At 41.1% G+C, this 25,549-nt stretch overlaps 1 protein-coding gene across 1 annotated transcript in view; it reads left to right on the top strand.

Moving 5' to 3' along the window:
* htra3b (HtrA serine peptidase 3b) overlaps positions 1 to 14,520 on the top strand; it is a 44,491-nt gene extending 29,971 nt beyond the window's left edge. Inside the window, exons 7-9 of the mRNA XM_043698729.1 lie at positions 1,448 to 1,505; positions 2,494 to 2,589; positions 13,461 to 14,520. Coding sequence (XP_043554664.1) covers positions 1,448 to 1,505; positions 2,494 to 2,589; positions 13,461 to 13,629 — 323 coding nt within the window. The 3' untranslated portion in view covers positions 13,630 to 14,520. The remainder of the gene's footprint in view (positions 1 to 1,447; positions 1,506 to 2,493; positions 2,590 to 13,460) is intronic.
* The last annotated feature ends 11,029 nt before the right edge of the window (positions 14,521 to 25,549 follow it).

The raw sequence follows: 25,549 nt of genomic DNA, 5'->3' as shown, positions 1-25,549 counted from the left end.
CTCTCCTTCTTCTTCTCCCCACCCCCTCACTCTCGCTCTCCAAGGAATTTCTTAACGGGGGCGAGAGGTGGAGATGGCTATGGCACCAATGGTTTAGCAGTTGGGAAAGTTCAACATTCAGAATTAGAGAAGTGCGGAGGTCCTGACTTGTAGGGACTGAGGAAGTTACAGAAATAGGTAGAGATATGTTAACAATAATGAGAATTTTAAGTTTGATGCAGGTAAAGTGTTTCCCATATTTGGGAGTCTAGAACCAGGGGGCAGAGTTTAAAAACAAAACTGATATCGCTTGGGTCAGAGGTTGGGAGAATGCCTCTTCTACTCAGGCTTGGGAACATTGGAGTTCTTTGCCACAATGGGCTGTGGAGGCTCAGTCTTTGATTATGTTATAAGTAGAGATTGATAGATTTCTTAAATAAGGTTATCAGGAGGGGTTGAGTAAAAGGTTTGAACAGCCATGACTGTATTGAATGGTGGGGCAGATTTGATGGGCTGAATGACTTACTGATGTTCCTGTGAAGCAATACTTAAACTTGCTGACCTGCACCGACTGCTGATAAGGTGGTGGTGCTAGTTACTACTTTGGCAGCAGAAATTGAATGAAGTCCAGTTTATTGAGGATAGAACATGGGATACTAGGCAGAAGTGCATTGGAATTCTAGAGTGAAGTAGGATGATTCTCCAGAGATGGAAATAGGCGGCTGTAGTGATGGTGTTGGAGGCTCGAATATGTTACCAAAGGTGTGTACTGACCGCTGCCAGGAATATGATAGAATAAACGACTTAAGTGTCAGAGCTTTACCAATTCAGGCAGATGAAGATTATTCCATCAGACGCCTGATTTGTGCCTTGTGGTGGTGGTGGTGGTCAGGCTTTGGGGAGGCAAGAAATTAAGTTACCCTCCACAGAACACTCCATCTCTAACCTACTCCACTGCAGCAGTGACCTCCACATTTGGACATCCGTGAGTCAGCATTCCAATTGTCATACGTGGAACTTCCCAAGCAGCTGCAGGGCCACAGTTTAGAAGGAGCATTGACCAACAGGGTGTTGATAGTGGGTGATTCCAGTGGAGGGAACTGGTGGACAGAAAGTTACTTTTAGCGTTGCAGCCTGCCTTTGTGTGTCCTGATACTGATTAACAGGATGCTTTTCAGCCCCAGTGATGGTATCAGTGTGTTCAGGAGCTAGAATCCGTAGTGGAGGAATGCCACCCCTGTTGGTACCAGGTTGGTAGCTCAGTATATTAAGAAGAAAAGGAAGCAGCAAAACGAGAAAATTTGGAAAGCCAGTGCCAGCACCAGGCTGGAATCCTCAAAACAGAACTATGTATTAACAATGTAGATGATAATCACCATAAAGATAGTTATTTAACATATAAATTGATTGCCATATTATTAGTCTAGAGAGACTACAATTGATTTTTTTTTCTTTGTGCTTAATAAAGATGTTACAGGTATGAAAAAGCGTTTCATTGGAGTGAGGATGCTGACCATAACTCCTGCGTAAGTTTATATGTTTTCTTAATGCTGCTTTTCAAAACACTTCTTCTTCTGTCTAGATCTGAGAGCGGTTGATGATTCTTTTTTAAACAAGCACCTCCCAGCTTAGTGCAGAATGAGGAGCTAGCGCACCACGTGCAAGCAGAGATTAGAATGGCGTCCAGAGCTCTTTCTACATCATGTGACCCTGACGTGCATCACTCCAGCAGCTCCCTTCCTGCTTGACTGTGAGCTTTGTTGTCAATTGGAATGGGTGGGCAACCATTTGTATCATAGCAGTTCTACTTCACACCCAGTTTTGGTCCCAGATAGGTGAGAAATCATCAGGCAAGAGAGGTGCTACAACATGGCAGTATTCGGCCTGGGAAATTCAAACTCCTGGCGTCATCTGCAAGTCCCTGGTCAGTTTCCCAGTGGAATAAAGGAGGAAGTGGCAGCTCGCAGGGATTACCAGGAGGTGGCAGGGAGGAGATTTCAAAAAGACCTAGCAGTTGGCTGTTATGGTGGAGGATGCAAGTTGCAACCTACATTGGGGGTTGGTGTCCTTAATGTTTTGTCACAGTGCCAATTGCTGTTTATCTTAGCCCCACAGTAGAAATCAAAAAGATGTTAAAAGATTTACTATTTTTGGCCTCTTCTCGTCCTTCCTCCCTCTTCCTGTTTCATTGACCTGATTGGGAAGCAACATTAGCTTTCCAAACTGTTTATATCCACTTGTCCTTAAAATCATAGCCCGGAGGATCAGTGCAAACTATCACCAGGAATCTCTGTCATGTTGTGACGACCATCAGATGGTGGTAATATGGTGCAAATTATTTTCATGTTTATATATTGTTCACACTTGCGGTACGATGAATTATGTTAAAAGACTTTCATCAGCAATTTTGAATATTTATGCTGACAGCATCTATTCTGTTAAATTATTTTGATGTAAATGGTTTAGTGTTTAACCAATTTCTTGTTAAAGGCCTGCTTTTCTGTTCTTTCCCAGCTTAATAGAAGAACTGAAACAACGAAACCCTGATTTTCCTGATATAAATGCTGGCATTTATGTACACGAAGTGATCCCGGATTCACCAGCGTTCAGGTAAGCTCCATCCTTTTCAAAACGATACACAAGTAACCTTCAATAATGGTTTATAAAATAAATGGGTGCAAGAGAGGTTCAGATTTGTTGAGCAATGCATAAATACAAAGGGAATGTCGCTGATTATGTTCTTTGACTTGGGTTTGTGATATGTGATATGTGGGATGTTTGTGACCATTTGACAGAATAATCTGAATATTCTTGGTCATAGTCTCCTGTGTGTTAAACGTAATTTAACATCTCCATCAAAAACCTCCTTCCTCCTTCAGTGTTCAAAACAGCTGGTCTAGAGATTAGCTTGGACACTAATTGAGAGTGATGTCTGTTGTTCATTGTCATTTTGTTTTCCAAATCAGGAGCATCGTCCTCATGTTGACAGTTTATTGTAAAGTTTTGGCTCATGCTTATTTCCTGCCTGCAGATTAGTTATTTGAGGGAGTTAACATTTGACTGCTCGATTATGTATTATTTCTAATGTTGTCAAGGCCTAATCTTGTATCATTGATAAACTTGTACATTCTTGTGTGGAACTAGAGAATCATAGAATGAATCGAGCACAGAAGGAGCCCATTTGGTCCACTGTATCTCCATGCTCTCTGCAAGAGCAGTTTAATTCATGTGCCTTTTTTCCTGTTCAGCCAATTAACCAATTCTCTTTGAAAGCCATAATTAGCCTGCTGCAGACCCTCAGGAGTACATCCAGTCCTAATCGTTTTCTGCATTTCTTTTCCTCATTTTGCTGTTGCTTCTATTGCCAATCACGTTAAATTTGTCTCCTTTGGTTCTCGATCCTTCTCCAAGTGGGAACATATTTTCCCAATCTACTGCCCTGCTGATCTGAAATAGTTCTATCAATATCACCTCAACCTTCTCCAAGAAGAATAGTCCTAGCTTCTCCAATCTATCTACATAACGGAGGTTCCTCCTCCCTGAAACTGTTCTTGAGGCTTTTCTGCGCCCTCTTATGCATTTTTGACCTCGCTGTTACTCAGAACTGGGCACTTTTCACCCATTGAGGCCAAACCATTGTCTTATAGAAGTTTATCATTATTTCCTTGCTTTTAAATGCACACAGCATTCGCAACGAGGTTGATCATTTGAAGGCACAAACAGAGGTAACTGGATATGATTTCATTAACATTACAGAGATGTGGCTATATTGAAGGATATTTGTCATGTAGGAATGATATGCAAAAAAAGAAAAAGCAAGTGTGGGTTAGTAATCTTAGTAATGAAGATCAGTACACTAGTGAGAGATTTCAGATCGAGAAAGCTGGGTTTAGGATCCGTTTAGGTGGAGATGAGAAATAATGAGGGATGCAAACACTCGTGCAAATATTTTGTGGGCCACCAAACAATAGTTGCAACGTTGGGCATAGTATAAGTTAATAAATAGAGATGCTACTAATGTAGGTAATACAGTGATAATGGTCACCTTCAATTTGCGTGTATTCTGGGTAAATCTAATCAGCACCAATACAGTGGAGAACAAATTCCTGGAGTGTGCACAGGTTGGTTTTGGGAACAGATGTTGAAGACCAACTAGGGATCAGGCTATTTTAGATTCTGTATTATGTGATGATTTGAAGGACTAATTAATAACTCCATAAAGAAGCCTTTGGGAAGTAATGACCATAATATGATTGAATTAAGTTCAGATTTATACTAAGTTTGAATGTGCTGAGATTCATTCTGAAACTAGGATCTTAAATCAAAACCAGGAAAACTATCCAGGTATGAGGTGCAAGTTGGCTATGGTAGATTTGGCAAAGTCACCAAAAGATTTGATGATGGACAGACCAGGGTTCCTATTTAAATGTGTCAGTATGCAAATTGGGAGTAGCAGTAGATCATTCAACCCCCTCAGTCCTTCTCCACCATACAATAAGATCCTGATCTGATGATTTGACATTTCTACCTACCCCTAATAACTTTTCACCCCAAGCTTGTCAAGATTCTACCCTGATGAAGAGGTTATGCTCGAAACATCAAATCTCCTGCTCCTCAGATGCTGCCTGACTGGCTGGCTGTGCTTTTCCAGCACCACACCTTTTGACTCTGATCTCAAGGCATCCTCACTTTTTTTTTGTCCAAGAATCCATCTACCTCTGCCTTACAAATGTACAAGGAATGTCTTCCATCACCATTTTGAGGAATGGAGTTCTGAAGACTCCCAACACTTTGGAAGAAAGTCATTTCTCCTTATGTCTGTCTTAAATGGTCGATCCCTAATTTTTAATAGTGAGCCCCTCAATCTACATTATTGCACAAGAGAAAACATCCAATTTACACTCATCCTGCCAAGACTCCTCCAATTCTTGTGTGTTTCAATCTAGTCAGCTCTTCCAAATGCCAACAGATAAAGTGACCACTCCAACCTTTTCTCACAAGACAACAAACCCATTCTAGGAATGAGTCCAGTAAAACCTTCTCTGAAATGCTTCCACTGCATTTGCATTCTTCCTTTTTAAGTAAGGATACCAGGATGTAATCTCACCCGTGCCCTGTACAAATGAAGCATAACCACCCTAGTTTTGTGTTTGATTACCCTCACAATAAATGATAACATTCTATTAATAGTCCTGATTACTTGTTGAACCTACATACCAATGTTTTGTAATTCATATGCTAGAGTTCTGCAATATCTCACCATTTAGACAATGCTTTTTAGTTTATTCTTTCTACCAAAGTAGACAGTTTTCCCACATTATACTCCATTTGTCAGATCTCTGCCCATTCACTTAACCAATCTCGATTCCTTTGCAGCTACCTTATGTCATCTTCACAACTAACTTTCCTACATATCTTAGTGTCATCTGCAAATTTAGCATTGAGATCTTCACCTCTGTCATCTAAATCATTAATATAAACTGTAAAAGGTTGAGGCCCAGCCCTGATCCTGCAATCATTTCATCTTGCCTATCTGAAAATTATCAATTTAAACCTACTTCCTGTTCCATGTTAGCTAGAATTGTCTATCAGTGCAAATGTATTGCCCCTACACCGTGAACTACTCACAGCTACCTCCGGGACTGTGATGGAGAGGACTTGGTGTCGTCATCCAGCACTGAAGATTTTATCCAGTGGTTTGACTTGAAAATCATTTAGACTGACTCCCTGATCTGTGAAATATTGACAGAAACAGCTTTCTAAAATACTTGAAAGAAAGATGATATCTGAACATTTGCAAGGGTTTGGTTCTCTCTGTGGTAATATACTGTTAATATACTGTAAAAGTTTGTAAATGTGTCTCAACTTGTTAATCTGTTAAAAATAAATTGTTTGATCACTGTTCATATCTATCCCATCAGTACAAATAAAATCCAGATTCATAAGGTGATGATTCTTAGCAACCCAAATCCTTGAAGAAATAAATTAATATTTGAATCACTAAATATATTTTTGATAGATAAGGTCCATTTGTTAATAATGCAATTGTAGTATTGGTGTGAAACATTTGCACTTTTTTTATTTGCACTTGCATTAAGTTTCTAATTGTCTAGCCTTTGACCCACCATTCAGCATGTTTGTTTTTTTTTTTTGCAGCACAACCACAAACATAACATCCACCCTCAATGTCCTAGTTCCCATTTAAAACCCATACTGTCTCTCTCTCACTGACCATTCCCCTAGAATGGCTGTCAAATGTTCAGTACCATTCGTAACTCTTTAGATACTGAAGTAGTCCATATCCAGCAGGACCAGGTCAATATCTAGGTTTGGACTGATATGTGGCTAGTAACAGCCATAGAAATGCGAGGCATTGATGATCTTCAGTAAGAGGCAATCCAACCTTTTGTCCTTCACACTCAATGGCATTACCATTACTGACCCCTCTTTCCCCCTCTTTCCCCCCCCCCCCCCCCAACCCCAGTGTCAACATTCTCTGACCAGAAGCTTATCTGGACTAGATGTATAAATACAGATGGCTACAAGAACTGTTCAGAATACAAAAGCAAGTACAGGTACACAATCCTTCATCTGGAATTTTGAAAAGCTCTGAAATCCGAAGTTTTTCTCAGTTTTTTTTCTCGTAACAAAGTTGTTTGGCATGCAAACAGTTAACCCAACTCCACACCCACTTGACCCAGGCCACTCAGATGTGACTTGGTGGCATGGCCCAGCACTGGCAGGCAACTGTTCTGTCTCCGGGCTCGTAGTCGGCTGTTCAGTAAGATTTTTAAAACATTTCACCGGTAAACTGTCACTTATTCCGAAATCCGAAAAATTCAGAAAACTAGCTGGCCCCGAGTGTTTCGGATAAAGGATTGTGTACCTGTATCTCACCCCCTGAATCCCCAAAGCCTGTCCACCACCTATAAGTCAAGAGTGTGATGGAATATTTCTCACTTAAGTCAATGAGTACAGCTCTGACGAAACATAAAGTTGGTATCATCCAGGTCAAACAGTCCACTTGATTGTACCATATCCAAAAACATTCACTTCCTCCACCACTGACACACAGGAGCTGCAATGTGTGTCATCTATAAATTACACTACAGATATGCATCAAGGCTTCTTAGACAGCAGCTACCAAACTCATGGCTACTTGCATTTGAAAGCTAAGGGTGACATAATAAAATGTATGAGCACACCACTATTTGAAAGTTCCCCTCCAAATCAGTCATCGTCGTGACTTAGAAATATACAGAGGAACCTCGATTATCCGAACGAGATGGGCAGGCACTACTTCTTTTGGATAACTGATTATTCGGATGACTGATTCAATGCTCCTCCTCTGGGGCTGGGAGTTTTCTGAAGTTTCCTTTTTCCTTGCACCCCCTCTCTGCCTCAGGGTTTGTTTCTGAGTGGACACATTCTTGTGTGTAAGGGACCTGCAGCATTGCTGAAGTCTCCCGCAACACCCCCCTCCCCACTCCCATTAGTTCAATGGGATTAATACAGCGAGCACTTGCTAAGTCTGCTCCCCATTCAGGAGACGAGGCAGCAGCACACGTGTGCCCCCACCCACTGTCCACTTCCCCACCAATCGCACCACAGCCCCCTGTCTAACCCTGCCACACTGCTCCCCCTTGCCTTTTGGGGGACGAATCTCAAAATAGCACAAACACACCTGCAGCCTCACAACACAACGTTTTGACAGGTTCCACCTTTGCCCTGAACAGGACAATGTTGGAGGGATTATCTGGGGAAGGTGGGTTTAAGATACACCCCTGTGTAGAACTCCAGGGAAAGTGTGTGTGTGTGTGTGTGTGTGGGGGAGAGAGAGAGAGAGAGAGATCAGTCATGTGGAGACGGTGCCTGGGCTCCCATCGATGTCCAGGACTGTTCTCTGCAGTATTTCAGTAAGCTGAGTTCAATATTAATAATTGTAAACAATTTTAAAAATTGTAAACAAAAGACGCGATCAATGTTGGTAACACCTCTTTACTGTAATGTTTCTGTCGGGACTTTGAGATATTCTTCGGATAATTCGAAATTCAGATAATCAAGGTTCCTCTGTATTACCATTCTTTCACTGTCACTGGGTCAAAACTCTGTACTGCCTCCTTAACAGCCATTGTATGTAATTGTATCAAATGGATTGCAGTGATTCAAGCTTGCAGCTTCCACCATCTTCTCCAGGGGCATTTAGGGATGGATAGTAAATGCTGACCCAGCTGTAAAGCTCACACCCCTGAATGAATACTTTTTCAAAAAGTTCTACTTGTTAAGTCTAAGACACAGGCTTGAATGAATATGGGTAATGACTAATTTCACCCTCCACTGCCAGACCTGGCCGGATTACACAAAGCAATACCAGCCCCTGCTCTCATCTGTTTACAGTTCTAGGATGATCTTGAATTGGAAAAGTAAGCCAATGCTTCTTTTCTCTAATGCAATCCATTCTTAAACCTCTCTCACCTACCCGCAAATCCAATGAGAATTGTGAGCAGTTCATGGATTTCTCTGTCACTTAGTTTGAAAACAACTGACCATTGACCTCCATTATGTTCATCCCTTCATTTAGCCCAATGGGTCAGTCACCTCCTAAAGCTTGTTCCATTTCAAACCCTGGACTTGTTTCCTTCTCTTGTATCTCTCCTACCTTCATTCATGTCTTGTCTGAGCTACTCTGCTCTTGTGGGCGGCACGGTGGCTCAGTGGTTAGCACTGCTGCCTCTCAGCGCTACAGACCCGCCTCTGGCAACTGTGTGTGGAGTTTGTACATTCTCCCTGTGTCTGCGTGGGTTTCCTCCGGGTATTCCGGTTTCCTCCCACAGTCCAAAGATGTGCAGGTCAGGTGAATTGGGCATGCTAAATTGCCCATAGTGTTAGGTGGATTAGTCAGCAGTAAAAATGTAGAGAGGTGGGTTGCTCTTTGGAGGGTCGATGTGGACTTGTTGGGCCGAAGGGCCTGTTTCCACATTGTGCGGAATCTAATCTACTCTTGACTGAGACCCACCAAATGCACACTCAACACTACTTCACTCCAACCCCTTGTCCTCATCAGTTTCCTTGCAGCCTTTGACATAGTGATATCAACTATGGGACTGCTCTCACTGATTTCATTTTTGTGTCTACCCTTGGCCGGAGTGGCACTATCAATGACTTCTCCCATTCCCTCACATTTACCCTTGGTGACTGCCATGGATCACTCACTTTGGGTCCTCCAATTTCTTATTGAAATGCTACTCCTCAGTAATATAATCCAAATACAGTGTCACTTTCACAACAACACTGACATGCAGCTCTACGTTGCCACAATTGTTCTTGATTCTTCGACTATCTGTAAATTGCGAGACTGATTATCTGATCTCCAGTATTGCATGAGCAAAACTTCCCTCCAATTAAAGACAAGAATTGGGATTTCTAATCTTATTTCTCTGCTTCCCCCTCGAAGGCTTGGGCAGCCCCAGACACTGGGGAAGATTTCCAGCCAAGAGACTGGAATTTCACATCTGCATGATTTTCACTGATATTTTTAATGTCTCCCCTATCATCAAGACCCAAAATTTGTCTTTTTGTTTGAAAAACACAAACACATGCTAGCTCTTGGTCTGTGAGTAAGTGCAATTCCAAACATTGAGCTCAATATTTCAAAAGGAACAAATTTAGGAGAGGTTAGGGACAGAGGTTCTGCCAGAATTACATTGGCCAATGAAAAATCAGCTTTTGCGCAGCAGCTAAGGAGTTGTCTGGCTTGATAGTACATAGGGGAGAGAGAAGTATTTAACAACAGGAAATTGTTAGAGTGACAAATAATTGATAGTCAATCTGCATCAGCATGTGGAATTTCAAAAATGTGCCGAATGTCTGAAAGGCTATACGTGAAACTGAACAGGTCAAGGGCATTGAAGTAACCAGGAGAGCAAGGTCTGTAACTTGCATGCATAACTCATTTGGGAGAAGAAACAAACCGCAATATCATGTAATTTCTGACCACACGTTCCCCTGAATCAAGGGAGTGTTAATATCTACATTTTACCATTCCTGTTACCATTGAGGTTAAATTGCTTCTGCATTTCTTTCAGCCTTTCACTAGGTATCAGTATTTTCCAAATCTTACATGAAACTCTCAAATATAAACGAGATTTAAACTACTTCAGTGTACGAGGAGGGACATGTATTGAAGCTGATTGATTAATTTGTTCACTAAAGTTGATGGTTAGATAAAGAGAATGGAGTCATGGCAGCTAAATTTACAGACCACACCAAGATGGGTAGAAAAGCATTTTGTAAAGAAATAGAAACAAAAGTCTGGCAGATGGAGTTTAATGTAATAAAAGTTTGACAGGAAGAATTAAAAATTGCTATTATTGAAGTGGAGAATGACTGCAGAAATCTCAAATACAGAGATGTAACTCATTAATTAGAACAAGTTAGTATGCAGGTACAGCACATAATCAGAGAAAGCGGATGGGATACTATCTTTTAGTATGAAAGAAATTGAACAGTCATTGGTGAGACCATATCTCAAATACGGTGTGTAGTGTTGGTCTCCTTGTTTAAGGAAGGATGTAAGGATTGAAGGCAGCTCAGAGCAACTTTACTAGATTGATACTTGAAATGACTGAGTTGTCTTATAAGGAAAGTTTGGACAGGCTAGGTTTGTTTCCATTGAGGTTAGAATGAGGGGTGACTTGATTGAAGTGTATAAGATCCTGACAAGGTGGACTTGGAAAGCATTTAACAATCTGATCTCCTTATGTTGAATTAGGCAGCATAAGACCTTAAGAGATTTACTGTCAATCTCTAGTTTAGTATAAATGCCAATTTCCAGCTTTCTATTCTGGACCTTGTCCCTGTCCAGAAGCCAACTCCCGACTGCAGAAGAGGCCAGCTGTGTTTTTAAAAGCCTAACGTGGCTGGGATTTAACACAGACTGAAAGATCATTCAGGCAGCCAACTTTTAAAAAATATTTTAACCTATTTTTCTAATCAACTTGTTCAGAGATGTTATTACACACCTCTGAAGTAGGTGGGACTTGCACCTGGGCCTCTTGGCCCACAGATAGGGACACTACCATACACTACAAGAAGCCTGAATTAAATTCAAATTTCACCATCTACCAAGTGGTCTTCAAACCCATGCCTTCAGAACTTTAACCTGGGTCTCTGGGTTTCTAGTCCAGTGATATTATTTTTAAAATGTAATCTATTTTTCTAATCGCCCTGTTCAGAGATGTAATTACCCACCTCCAGAGTAGGTGGGATTTGACCCTTGACCCTTGGCCTCCTAGTCTGGTGAAAGGACACTAAAAGTTCCACAAGCATCGTTTGCTCACAATCAACTCTGGAACTGTTCAGTTTCACCCTTAAAAGGCCCCACATTTCTAACACTAACAGAAGGAATGTTTCCTCTTGTAGATCAGTCCAGGACCAGGGGACACTCTCTTTTAAAATTAGACATCACCTTTTCAAGATAGAGGAGACCCTTTTTCTCCTTTCAAAGGGTTGTGGATCATTGGATCTCTATCTCAAGAAGGCAGTGGTGGGCTTATTGAAAGTTTAAGACCAAGATGGATAGATTCTTGATAGGCAGTGGCATCTAGGGTTATTAGGGAGTGGGCTTGATGGACTGAATAGTTTGCTTCTATTCATAGAGTCCGACAGCATGAAGACAGGCCCTTAAACCCAAGCTGGTCCACGCTGACCAAAATGTCCACCATGTTAACCTCATTTCCCTGCACTTGGCCCACATCCTTCTCAACCTTTCCTTTCGGTGTATTTGTCCAAATACCTCTTAAATGTTGTTAATATACCTCAACCACGTCCACTAGCAGATCATTCCATATGCATACCATCCTGTGTTTAAAAAAAAAAGTTGCCCCTCAAGTTCCCTTTTATTCTTTCCCTTCTAAATTGATGTCATCAATTTCCCCAACCATGGGAAAAAGACTGAGTGCATTCACCCTATCCATACCTCTGTTTTATACACCTCTGTAAGATTCCCCCTCAGTCTCCTACACTCTAAAGAGAAGAGTCCTGGCCTGTCCAACCTCTCCATATAACTCAGATCATTGAGTCTTGGCAACATCCTTTGTAAATTTCTTCTGCACTCTTTCCAGTTTAATAACATGCTTCTTATAACAAGGTGATGGAAACTATTGTTTTATGTATGCATGCATGCATATTTAGGAGTGATTGTACCCTATAGTTAGATTATCCAACAGACCAATGATGTTAACTATTTTCAGTGTCCAATTATATTAATAATTTAAGGAGAAACATTGCAAAATTTAAATGTTGAAGTCATAAGAAGATCACAGTGCAACAATCAAGCTGTCAACATTCCAAACCTCCACAATGTTGTTGAATCTGCATGAAAGATTTGAAACATTATAAGCAATTTTATACATTTTAAAGATAGTGACAGGACATCTGACCATAAGGTTTAATCAAAATATGGGCCTCGATATTAATGAGGTCGGAGGAAGGAACTGTAGTAGTCAGAGGAAAACCTGTGCGATAGGGAGGTTTTGATTGGTGGAGTTTTTTTTGGGCTCCTGCTTGATGATAGCACGCATGGATAGCTGGTGGGTAGTAGGAGGACAGGTAATGGCCCGGAGCATGCAGTACAGGGCAAAGGCTCCGGGCTGCATGTGGTCCGAGCTAGTGTGTGAGTGCAGCGAGCGAATATAGCCAAGGCCACCAATGAGAAGGGAGCTAGGGAAGTCAGCTAATTGGAGGGCAGCAAGAGAACACTTGGCCCATCGTATCGATTCCAGATGTGCTGCCAGGAATCTCAGCAGATGGGTTTTAGAGTCATAGAGCTGTGCAGCATGGAAATCAGACTCTTTGGCCCAATTTGTCCATGCGGACCAGATATCCTAAATTAATTTAGTCCCATTTGCCAGTACTTGTCCGTATCAGTCTAAACCCTTCCTATTCATATACCCACTCAGATGCCATTTAAATGTTCTGTTCATTTTACTGTGGAATATTAGCCAGGCCTCTGCCTTATTTTCAGGCTGATTTGTGTCTCTTTAAATTGTAAAGAGATAGTGACTGGCTTAAGTTGCTCAGTCCTAATTTTAACTTTTAATCCATCAAACTTTCCGTGTCTGTCGGGCCTGGTGGTTGGGTGTTAAAATCAAGGTCCTGGAGTCCGTTGTTCTTTTTGGGTGCAGTGTTGATTCTGGGAGCCTCCTGGTTGTACAGGATTAAATCAGTAACAGACACCAGAGCAATCCAGGTACCCACTGACCAAACTGAAACAACAATAATGTTCAAGCAGAGGACAAACTCTGCCCAGCAATGGAGTAATGCAGCAGAAACTGCATATAATGATTGGAGAGATGCTGCTGTCCAGAATTACCTTCATATACAGTGAATATATTTTACAATAAAACATCTTGTACCTACTGAAGTAATTTTCACATTAGCGTTATCATTATTTTGACATTTATCCACTTTCTTACCTGTAGGGGCGGAATCCAGGATGGAGATGTTATTGTCAAAGTAAACGGAGTTCCCTTAAAGACAACCAATGATTTGCAAGAAGCTGTGAAGAATGAGTTCCCTCTGCTGCTTGAAGTCCGCCGAGGAAATGATGACATACTTTTTAACATTGAACCTGATTTAGTTAACAACTGAAATGCAGCCATCATAATTAACCCTTTCCAGCCTGGGATATTCCCCATTGCTGTTTCCCCTTTTAAGGACCAATCAAGCAGCTGGAACAGATGGCACAGTGGAGTAAGGTAGTTGTTTGTGATGTTGCCAGTCACCTTTAGGTGATACCCATCCCCCTCCACATTACATCCCACTTGTGAGCCCCTGTTAAAAGCCTTTTTTTTCCCCTTTGCCCCACTGCCCATCCCACGTTGAAATCTTTAGCACTTAAAACTGATAAATGCTATTGGACTCTGCCTTTGGAGGATGTAATTTTATTTCACACTTGTTTGAATTATGAGAGACATGGGAACTTTTTAATCCGAGGTTAAAAGGGCTGATTTGGACTGGGTGGGAGGTTAAAGAATTAAAGTATAATTTCATGTCATCCTGTCCCCTTCTAGTTTTGACAGAGGTGAGATGAGGGGTGGGCCAACTCTTAGGAGGAAGGTTTACAATTTAACCATAATGAAGCTTCATACCAATCCACAACTCTGACAGGCTGGAATTTCCAGTGTGTTGAGAAATCCAGCAACTCTAGGAAGGGGAAGATGATGGATTCCAGGAGGTCAGTATCTTGCTGCTTAGCTGCTGGATCCTGCATTCCTGCCTTATCAACTCCCTGTAATCTGACATCTTGCTCCTCTGACCCTTCTGATGTCTCCCCCAGGCCACCTCCACAAAAGCTTTTGACTCCGCCTACCCCCATTCCCTGAGATTTGAAATCTGACAACTCTGATCCCACTCCAGCCTGCACTTTCACAGATTTCTGATCCCTTCAGCCAGCCTGTACCACCTCTCATAGAATCCCTACAGTGTGGAAACAAGCCCTTTGGCCCAGCAAGTCACCACCAACGCTCTGAAGAATATCCCATCCAGACCCATTCCCCTATTACTCTACATTTACCCCTGACTAATGCACCTAACCTATACATCCCTGGACACTATGGGCAATTTAGCATGGCCAATTCACCTAACCTGCACATCTTTGGATTATGGGAGGAAACCCACGCAGACACGGTGAGAATGTACAAACTCCATACAGATAGTCGCCCAAAGCTGGAATTGAACCTGAGTCCCTGGTGCTGTGAGGCAGCAGTGCTAACCACTGACCCACCATGATGCCCATTTCTCCTAGCCTGTCCTGTCTCTATTCCATCCTATAGCCTGGAGCTGAAGGTCCTACCTGCCAGGCAACCAAGCCAGCCTCTTAAAATCTGGAAACATTCTGTGTGTGTGTGTGTGTGTGAGAGAAACCCAGTTAATGTTTCAGATTGAGCGCTTTCGTGAGAGGTTAAAGGCCATTGATATGAAACAATAACTCTGGTTCTCGCTTCAGATGCTGCCCGAGTTGCTAAGTATTTCCAGCATTGTTACTTCTTTGAAAATCTTCCAGTTCCTAGCATCCTTAGAGCCTCTTAACCCATCAAGCTGCAGTCAGGAAATGTTAAGGAAAAAAATTCATAACATCCTTTGGTCAAATTTGGCAGTGCCTGAGGGAAAGCTCTTCTTTCCAGGTTTTCCAGTCTCAATTTCCCCACTCACTCCTCACTTTGGAGTAAAAATGAACCCTTTAGGTTAAATGTTCAGGACAAGTTTTGTTGTTTAGTGCAGTAGACCTGCTTTTGCATATCAGATTTTTTTCTGTAGAACTGCATCAGGCTTGTTCAATATTTATTGCTGAAATTGGGATGGAGGGAACTTAAAACAAGAGCAGTCATCAGCCCTCTTTCAGATCACCCTGTCTTCATTTTGTGCCCTTTTATAATCTGCTCCTTTAAGCAGTATATCCACAGAATTTTCTTTACTCAGCGAGTCGTGAGTTCATGGAATGCCCTGCCAGTAGCAGTGGTGGACTCTCCCTCTTTATGGGCATTTAAACAGGCATTGGATAGGCATATGGAGATTAGTGGGCTAGTGTAGGTTAGGTGGGCTTGGATCGACGCAACATCGAGGGCCAAAGGGCCTGTACTGCGCTGTATTTTTCTCTGTTCTAGAATTGAAGCGAGGTCTTTCAATACCAACACAATTCAAGCCAATTACACCATCAGAATCTGTTCAACAGGTTTAGTTGAAGACATAGAGGAGTGTAGTGAGGGCGACCCCACCACCCCCAGCAATCTTGCCAGGAGATGGATTGCAGATCAGAGGATGCCCCAGTTTGAAAATATTACTTTACATTTTCTCGTGGACCAAGAGAAGGCTTCTCTAAGCTTCCCAATGAAGCCTTATTCTCCTTTGTCTCTGAATTTTCCATCTTCACTCCAATCGTGAAGGACCCTACTCATAATTTTCCCTCCAGTCACCCGAATCGAGACCGACATTCCCTGTAATTTTCTTTTCTCCCACTATGCAGACCTCTGTGGTCTGTGACTGGCGGTGGCTTCTGCAAGTGGTTGGTGCTGAGTGGCCGGTGTGGAACCTCCCAGCAGCAGCCTCGCAGCTTTGAGAGAATGTGGCTCCCAATTGACCTATGGCCTATGAACAAAGCACCCAAACCAATTGTCTATTCCACCAACAGCCAGGGACCATTTTCCATGCCAATCCCTTGCCTACTGGATTCCTGCTGCCAAAATGCCACCCTTGCCCACTGGTCAAATTACAGAACTGACTCCGTTTAGTTTGGGCTCTGGGACATTTTATGGAAGTAAAAAGCCCTGGCAATTTGGGTATGCTATCCACTTTAGGACTCCCACATACTCTACCTGCTGTCGCTTTGAAATTTTACTCTATATCAACAATTCCTCAGGAAGAATAATTAGAAGTTGAATTTTTTTTTGTGTGTGCAGTTATGCTGCCAAAAAGTCTGGTTGGGGCAATTTTGGAATAATAGTCATGCACTAAACTCATGCAGGCTGCAAAGGGTTAAAACTGTACTTCCTCAGGCAAATCGTACATTTGAAAAATACATTTTATTAAATGTTCCTTATGAATATGCAGCATTTTATACCGATTGTGCCAACAGAGTTATTAACAATTTTATACACAAAATGCCATTTAAAAGCGTGAAGAATTGGTAATCGTTCATGAATGAATGTCTGTTTTTGAATAATAATAGAAATACAATGAATAGTGCAGGTATATTTTCTGAAGTGACATGTTGTAAACAGATAACATGACAGGTTTACTTTGTCCTGGAGTAATTTACTTTGGGCCATTAAACTGCCACATGACTAAAACAGTGTTATAACATCATTAAGACCAAAACATGCCTTTTTTTTCTTTTTCTTTGATCCAGAAGTGTTATCTCACACAATGCCATCTTTCTGCTACCCAAATCACCATGACCTTTTTTCCCCTCGTTTGTTATTTTTTGTTATACCTAGCTGACCAAAATTTGGCTTTGTAGCGCCTATAGCTTCAGCACTAGGTCTGTTTAACTTAACCAAATAACTACTTCCTTAGCTTCTCTACTGCAACTATATCCAGTGCTGAATGAACAAAACATTCCACCAATTAAATAGTGAGAAAACTAAAGCTGTAAGCTGGAATTCAACATAACCTGATCCACAGGTAGCAGGAAGGCTCCTTGGTGATTTGGAGAAACTCATTTACCAAAGAAACAGCCTTACTGGGACATTCTAACTGAGCCACAGTATCAGCATCTCATTTCCACATTACTACACCAATCTGAGAGGGCAGGTAGCATGACAAACTGAACCTGTCAAAGAGAAAAATTACAATTAGAGACCCTGGCAATGATTAGAAAGATGAACTGTGCATAGATTCTTAAGACTACAGCAACCATGAGAATGGAGAAGTGACCTGTGAAGGCTATCCTCCTGGGACTTAGACTCTTCAAGGTCCTGTTAGGGTGACTGAAGTGAGGTTTCCTAAGGTGAGGACAAAGTTGAAAACCTCGAGTCAAGCATGAGTAGATGAAAGACGCTGAGGAAGTGAGCAGCTGGGCTGTAGTGACCTTCAACCTGGAGACAGTACCCTGAGTGTTTGGATTGAAATGCAGTCTTGAGCATGCTACTTAGTTATGCATGTGAATGAAAGAGGATCCACGTCCTCAAGAGGTGAGAAAGGTGCACTTCAGAAGACATTCCAAATGTCAGTTTCCTTAACCCTCTGTATTCTCCCATCATGTTCTCATCAGAGCACTGGTGTTGGTTCCTCGTCCACGTAATCCATTTCAACATTGGGGTTTGGGGGTGGCTTTCCAGTAAAGAGCACTGTCTGACAATCTGTTGCACTGGGAAAAAGGTCTTGGTTCCAGGAGGCCGCAGTTATCAGCAGAACAAGCTACTGTGAAAACTGGAGCCTCAGAGGCCCTGGTGCTCTCACATCAACAACAATAATAACTTATTCTGTTGAAGCTGGTATGTAAATACAAAACACCTCGAGGTACTGCACTAGTGGGTTAGGAAGGAAAACTGTGGAGAGAGCTGACCTCTGCAGGGCCTGTGTCAGGGTCACAGCTTAGATGTGATCTTTGGTGCCCAGCCCTGAGAGGAAGGAAGTGGCTGCTGCAGATGGTGCTAATCCTTTTCCTCATGCTGCTCGTGTTGGTGCTCATCTTGTCCTTCAGAGGGTGAGGTGGAGCTGCATCCGAATCTGACCTGAAGAATGATAGCAAGTAAGTTCCACTGAAGGCAACGACATGAAAATAGGAACACGTCATCTACGAATCCGCTTCCCACTCAAGTAAGCTAGCTGTAATGTTTGCAGATTTAGTGTCCTCACAGCTTGCTTTTCCAGCTATCCTTGTATCATCAGAAAAATTGGCAACAATAGTTAGTCCCCTCACTCAGTTTATTCATATAGATTGTACAGGGTCGAGGACTCAGAATATGCACAAAAGATTTCTGGGATTAAGGATAAAAGAAAAGCAATTCTCAATATTTGATTCACTTGAGGTACGCCTGGGGACCTCATGCCCATGATCTGCACTATGTGAGAAATCCTAGATGTTCCTGGCAGTCAGGAAGAACATGTGTCCAAGAGGTGCTTCAGGCTGGAGCACTGAAGGGTTCCAGAGTTTGGAACTTAAATGGTAGCTGGTGGCACAGTAGTACATTCACAAGGCTGAGGTTCATGCTTGATATGTTTCATGACATGGTCACCCTGCAAGGAAGAAAGGGGAGAGGTGAATGTCAGACAGAAGGGTCCAGGCATGTAGTGAGGGAATCCCTCAGGTGCATCTCACTTGCAAATCATTTTCAGCCTTGGAAGATTGAGACCAATTGTTCCTCTATGGAGGCCAGTCAGAGCCAAGGGCGTGGCACTGTGGGTGCTCTACCTGCTCAGGGAGGGGTGTGGAAGGACAAGAATGACAAGGGTTTCATTACTGAGGGAAGGTGACAGGCATTTCTGCAGCTACTCGTTTTATACGCCTCTAGGGAATCTGCCAGATTGAGCTCTTGCCATCTGCCACAAGCTTCTCTGTCATTGTCCTTTTCCATAACTTCTAAATCTGAGTTATGATCACTATCTCCAGTATGCTCTCCTATTGATGTGCCTTCCAGCTGCAGGGGTTCATTTCTGAACATTAAGGTCAGAACTGCACCCTCCAAGTTAGGCTTTAATTGGCCTGGATGTAATTTAAGACTGAATCCTCCCTACCTCGAAGTATCTGTAAAGAGTGTCTTTTTTTTCAGTATTTTTAATTGTGAATTAAAATGTGAAAGGGCCTATTTTAAAACCATGGATTGCTGGCACATTGCTGCATGTTTTGAAACAAGTCACTCAACATTTGTTGTAAACACAGGTTGAAGTGTTGTTTGCAAATGATTTGGAGCCAAAGAGTTGTGTACAAATGGACCTTTGATTAGTGACAAGTAGCTAATTGGTCAGTAGATGAGTGATGGAAATGTGTTGCTGGAAAAGCACAGCAGGTCAGGCAGCATCTAGGGAACAGGAGAATCGACGTTTCGGGCATTAGCCCTTCTTCAGAATCCTGAAGAAGGGCTAATGCCCGAAACGTCGATTCTCCTGTTCCCTAGATGCTGCCTGACCTGCTGCGCTTTTCCAGCAACACATTTCCATCTCTGATCTCCAGCATCTGCAGACCTCACTTTCTCCAGTAGACGAGTGACCAGTTATTGATGACAAAGGCCTTTTGTTGATGAACAGCTATATGATTGGCACCCAGGTAGACTCTGACTTTGAAGACAGGTGAGTGACAGAGGGCATCTCTTCTGCTGGGTGTTTAACCTCTATTTAAATGAAAATGATTGAGATTTGCAGCTCACAAGCAAAAGATGCTCAATCCTATCATTAAACATTTTGAATCTGTCACACCAGATGGATTGATAAATTCACTGTTTCCAAGTGGGAAGCCATGCTTGAAAGGACTATAAGTTGAAGAGAGGGTTATGATATTGGCAATCTTTATTAAATAAGACTCCATTTTGAAAGCACAGAGGGTTGGTGAATTTAAGGGTTAGCTTTCATTATTTGTTCAGACAGTTCTTTTGTTCTGTTAGCAGTTTAGTTTTCCTAATAGCTCTGGCCACACATCTTTAAACATGTGAACTGTTTTCTCTGCTGACAGGTAGGTGAGCAAGAAAACTGCACACAGGTTCATCTTTTGCCAGCTATAACATTAACACAAGAGGCTTCATGAAATTGATGGCTTAAGTTGTTTTTCTTTACTGTTGACGAAGATCCATCATAAACTTTGACAATTAAAATTTTTGAGATGAAAGACATTAAAGTTGTTGCTCTAAAAAGTCTCTTTTAAAATAAGGTTCTGAAATTCCAAAAAGTACAGTAGGGTGGAATGCTTGTCTACCTACTTCTCTATTAATGGGAAAGCCCCTTCATTACTACATGAAACGATCTCCCTTGTAAGGTGGAGTTGGCAGTAATAGTCGAGTATGAGGAGTTCATGAATGTTTTTGAGTTAGTTTCTTAGAGTGTCACATTTTTAAACTAACCAGAAACAAGTTTTATTACATTTAGTATTGTATAATGTGACAAGATTAATGATGTAGTGTATGTGCAACGATTGATTAATTACCTCAAAGTTGAGGTACATTCAACCACAGGATGAATGAATTTTACATCCAGTTTGAAAGGGAAAAGCCTGGGGCCAAGTCCAGTATTTTAAATAAGGGTAAGTATGTAGGCATGGTATTGAGCTATTGAAAGTGAACTGGCTTATTAGGCTAAAGGATAGATCAATAGAGACAGTGCCAGACTTCTAAGCAGAGTATTTCAGAATACTCAGTAACATTCCCACTATAAAGAAAACTTATAAAGAGAGGATCCACCATCTACGGTTAACTAAAGAATAAGTTAAGGAAAACATCAAACTTACAGAAAAAGCATATAACTGCACAAAGGTGAATGGTAGGCCAAATGTCTGGTCAGTGCATAAAGAATGACTGAATGAGTAAAAGTTTAATCAGGAGAAAGAAATTAGAGTGAGGGGAAGTTAGTTAGAAATGTGAAATGGATAGCAAAAGTTTGAACAGGTATTTGAAAAGTAAAAGAGTAAATAAAGTTGAGTATTAGTCATTTATAGAGAGAATGGGAGGCAAGTTGTAGATAAAAGGAAATGGTGAAATAAACAAACAAATATTTCGATTCTGTCTTCACTATTGGGTATACAAAAAACATTACACGGGGTGGAAGGAGGAGAGGAAATTCGTGAAATTACAATCATGAGGGAAGCAGGTACTGAGCAAACAGCACTGACAAGTCTCTGAGTCAAGATAAACTTAATTCCAGGGCCTTTAAAAGAGGTGGTTAAAGGATGTATTGGTGTTAATCTTCCAAAATTCTTTCAATTCAGGAAAGGTTGAACAGGTATTTGAAAAGTAAAAGAGTAAATAAAGTTGAGTATTAGTCATTTATAGAGAGAATGGGAGGCAAGTTGTAGATAAAAGGAAATGGTGAAATAAATTAGAAAGTAACAAATATAACGCCTCTATTCAGGAGGGGAAGGAGACAGAGACAGGAAACCATAAGCCACTAGCTCATGGTGAAGATGTTAGAATCTATCATTTAAGAGATTAGAACATTATATTTAAAATAGTCCGCGTAACCATGAATAATTAAAATGGTTTTGTGAAAGGAAAGTTAGGTTTAACCAATTTATTGGAGTTCTTTGTAGGAAGAACATGAAATGTGGATGATTGAGAGTCAGATGCCATACTCTACATGGATTTCCAGAAGTTATTTGATAAGGAGCAACATCAAAGGGAATTATGGAAAATAAAACATCGTGGGTGAAACATATTAACATAGATAGAAGATTGGTTGGCTGACAGAAAACAGACAGTTTGGCTTTGGCCAGGTCTTTGGCTGTTTAGTGGGATGAGATGAATGCTGACCTGCAGGGTTCAGTGCTGATTGTCAACTTTTTTGTACTTTAAAATCAATATCTTAAAGTGAAGGCATGATACCTAAAATCACAACACAAAAATAGGAAGGACAGCATCTGTGTGGAAGGAAGTTGCCCCAGAAATACATAGTTTTAATGAGTGGGCAAAAGTCTGACACAGTGAGACTGAAATGGAGAATGCTGATGGAATTCTGTGGTACAGTAGAGATTTAGGTATTCTAATGCATGAGTCACAGAAAGTTGGTATGTATGTGCAGGATGTAATCAAGAAGGCTAATAGGCTGCTATCCTTATTATGAGAAGAATTGAACATAAACATGAAGAAGTTATGTTTCAGTTATACAGGCCATTGGCTAGACCACATTTTGAATACAGTTGAACAGAATTTCCGTTGTTTCAGATAGGATGTAAATGTATTGGAGATGGTTCAGAGGGCATTTATTACGTTGATATCTGAAATTGTCTTACAAGGATAGGTTGGAGAGGCTGGGCATATTTCCATTGGCATTTAGAACAGTATGCAGTGACGTGAAAGGTACAAAATCTTGACTGGGTGAGACAAGGCGGATGGGGAAAAGATCTTTCCTCTGGTGAATCAGTTAAAAGTTAGAGAGCGCTGTTTTAAAATTCAGAGTTGTGCTTCCAGGCATAGAGTTACTTAAATGGACCATTTTGAAGAAGGGTCACTGGACCCGAAACTTTAACTCTGCTTTCTCTACAGATGCTGCCAGATCTACTGAGTTTCTCCAGCAATTTCTGTTTCTGATTTCCAGCATCCATAGTTCTTTGGGTTTCTTTAAAAAAAATGTATATTTAATGTGCTTGTTGTACTTCATGAATACTTCAAGATAGCTGGAGATAGCAGGAAGGTCAAAACCCTTTTGTGACTTGGACCAGTAAACTTTGACACAGCAGGTTAAAGTAACCATGAGAAAATGTAAAACAAACTGCCGCCCACTCTCCCTTCAGCTTTGTTATCATAATGAATAAAGAGTATTTAGCAAAGTCCAGAAAAGAGCTGGAAATACACATGCAAATATGAGCATATGGCTTTTAACTACGGGTAACCTTCTGCAGAAAGTGCAAGTTGGACAGCCAACCGGCACAAGGAAAGTGAATACAACAATGTGGTGAGGTTGGCCATGTTTTCAAGGTCTAGCCAAAGAACAATGCCACTTGCACACAGGAAATTGTGGAAGCGGTAACAAACAGATTATGCAGAAAAATACCTGCTCTGACCACACATTCATTAGAGTGCACTCTGCATGCACTATCTTCTAGCTCCCACAGGAAAAGAAGATGATAGATGCTGTCGGATGATGCCTTGAAAAGACTGTCAAAGTCAGTTGGTAGAATGCAATATTGGCTGATCTTCCAAACAAGCACTGAAATGTAGCTTGAGCTGTTTGTGAGATCCTTTCTGCACACCCAGAGACTCAACATCTCCGAACCCCACCTTTGAGGTGGCTGTGGTGGGGAACATATCATTGTGAACCTCCTTCTGGAGTGCATCTTGGAATACAGGGGTGCAAAGGATATTCATCTGAGAAGCTATGTGATGCAGAGATCTCTGCGCTATGGACTATTCCTATTGATGGACATTGAGATAAACAGGTGAAAATTTCTTTGAAAGTTGCATCAGAGGAAGCCAGGGGGGTGAAGAAGGCATTTGGCATGCTTGCCTTCATTGGACAGACCATTAAGTATAGGTGTTGGAATGTTATGTTGCGGCTGTACAGGACGTTGGTGAAATTATTTTTGGAATGATTCTGGGTGCCCGGCTATAGGAAGGATATAATTCAAGACGGTGCAGAAAAGATTTACCAGGACTGAAGGGTTTGAGTTATAAGGAGAGACTAGATAGGCTGGAACTAATTCACTGGAGCGTAGGAGGCTCGGGGGGGTCCTTAAAGAGGTTTATAAAATCACGAGGGGCATTGATAAGGTGCAAGGAAAAAGTATTTTCCCCAGGGTAGGGGAATTTAAAATTAGAGGGCATAATTTTAAGGTGAGAGTAGATAGATTTAGAAGGGACCTGAGGCACAACTTTTTCACACAGAGGGTGGTTTGTATGTGGAATGAATTGCCAGAGGTAGATATAGGTACCGTTGCAAATTTAAAAGATATTTTGAATAGCACAAGAACAGGAAAGGTTTAAAGGGATATGAGCCAAATGCAGGCAAATGGGACTAGTTTAGGTTGGGAAGTTTAGCTGGCATGGATGAGTTGGACAGAAAGGTCTGTTTCTATGCTGTATGCATCTATGACTACCAACTGGTCCTGCCATCAGCTTGGTAAAACACAGCCTTTGGTCTGCCCAAAATGATTAATTTGCATAAAAACATTCAACTTTATTCCAAATCTTAGTGTAAATTAGAAATAGTATTAATATCGTTACCTACTCTGAGCCAATTGTTCTGGCTCATTGTACATAAACTCCTGGCTTCATTTCAGCAGCACGAGAACTGCAGCAAACAGAAAATTCCATTTACTCAATTTTCTTCCTAATATGACGAATGAAGGCTTATCATCAGTGAGGTATTTGTTTATGGAATGCATCAGTACTTCATAACATGCTCAGCAGTTTGAACCTTCTTGAAATTCCAAAACAGGCACCTGTTATACAATATTTGTGAATGTCTAATGCTATCTGATGGAAAATAGAAAGTGCATGGAACTTCAATACACATTTTCCGATTGTTAGTTGATATCATGTCTCAACTTATTAACATGTCAAAGCTCTTATTTTCCCAAAGATAATGCACAGCAAATATTTTGCATCAATATTATTAAATTTGAACTTTTTGTGATCTTATCTAGGAAATAATTCAAATTATCATGAAGAAATATTGTTTTTGCTAAAATGTGGATGAATTGAAGTTTTTGGGCTTCAAAATCTGTTTGGCCAGGGAGTACAATATGTCGTTAGTGATCCTGGGGTGAGGTTGTGATTTGGACCTAGATCCAGCTCCAGTGTCTCCTTTTTATGAACATTGAACATTTTTAAAATGGCGGGGAAGAACCTTCAACCTTTCAGTTAATATGAGCTATTGAACCATTTCCCCGTCTTGCTTCTTCAGATTGCCATAATATTTCAGCAAGCTTTGTGCAATTCCTTACTGCAATTCACTAACGAGCAAATTTTAAATGTGGTAAAAATGAAGCTTGTGGCAATATTTCTTTATTATGATAACACTGAGTTTGCTAAAAATGACGTCTGTGGTGCTGAGAATCAATGTCTGTGATGTTGGTAATGTCCATGCTTGGGGTCAATAATAGGTCAATATTTAAAGATATTTCCTTCATGGGTAATTTTAGGATTGTTTAGCTTTTCCTATGGAAATGTGTGGTACACCCAATGACAACTGATCCCAATCAGTTTAATGATTCATTTCAATCTCATGAGATTAAATCTTCCTGCTTAGGCTGATACTAACAAAAGACACTTTCATGTTCTTAATGTATACTTTGTGTATACATTACTTTTTTTATTTGATTTAATATTGTCACATGTACCTAGTTACTGTAAAAAGTTTAGTTTTGCGTGTAATGCAGACAGATCATAACATACAAAGATCATAGAGTGATTGAACAGATCGAGAGATA

Source organism: Chiloscyllium plagiosum, chromosome 1 (genome assembly GCF_004010195.1).
Source record: "Chiloscyllium plagiosum isolate BGI_BamShark_2017 chromosome 1, ASM401019v2, whole genome shotgun sequence".
NCBI lineage: Eukaryota > Metazoa > Chordata > Chondrichthyes > Orectolobiformes > Hemiscylliidae > Chiloscyllium > Chiloscyllium plagiosum.
Note: the sequence above shows the minus strand (reverse complement) of the source record. Positions and strands in the feature narration are given on the sequence as shown.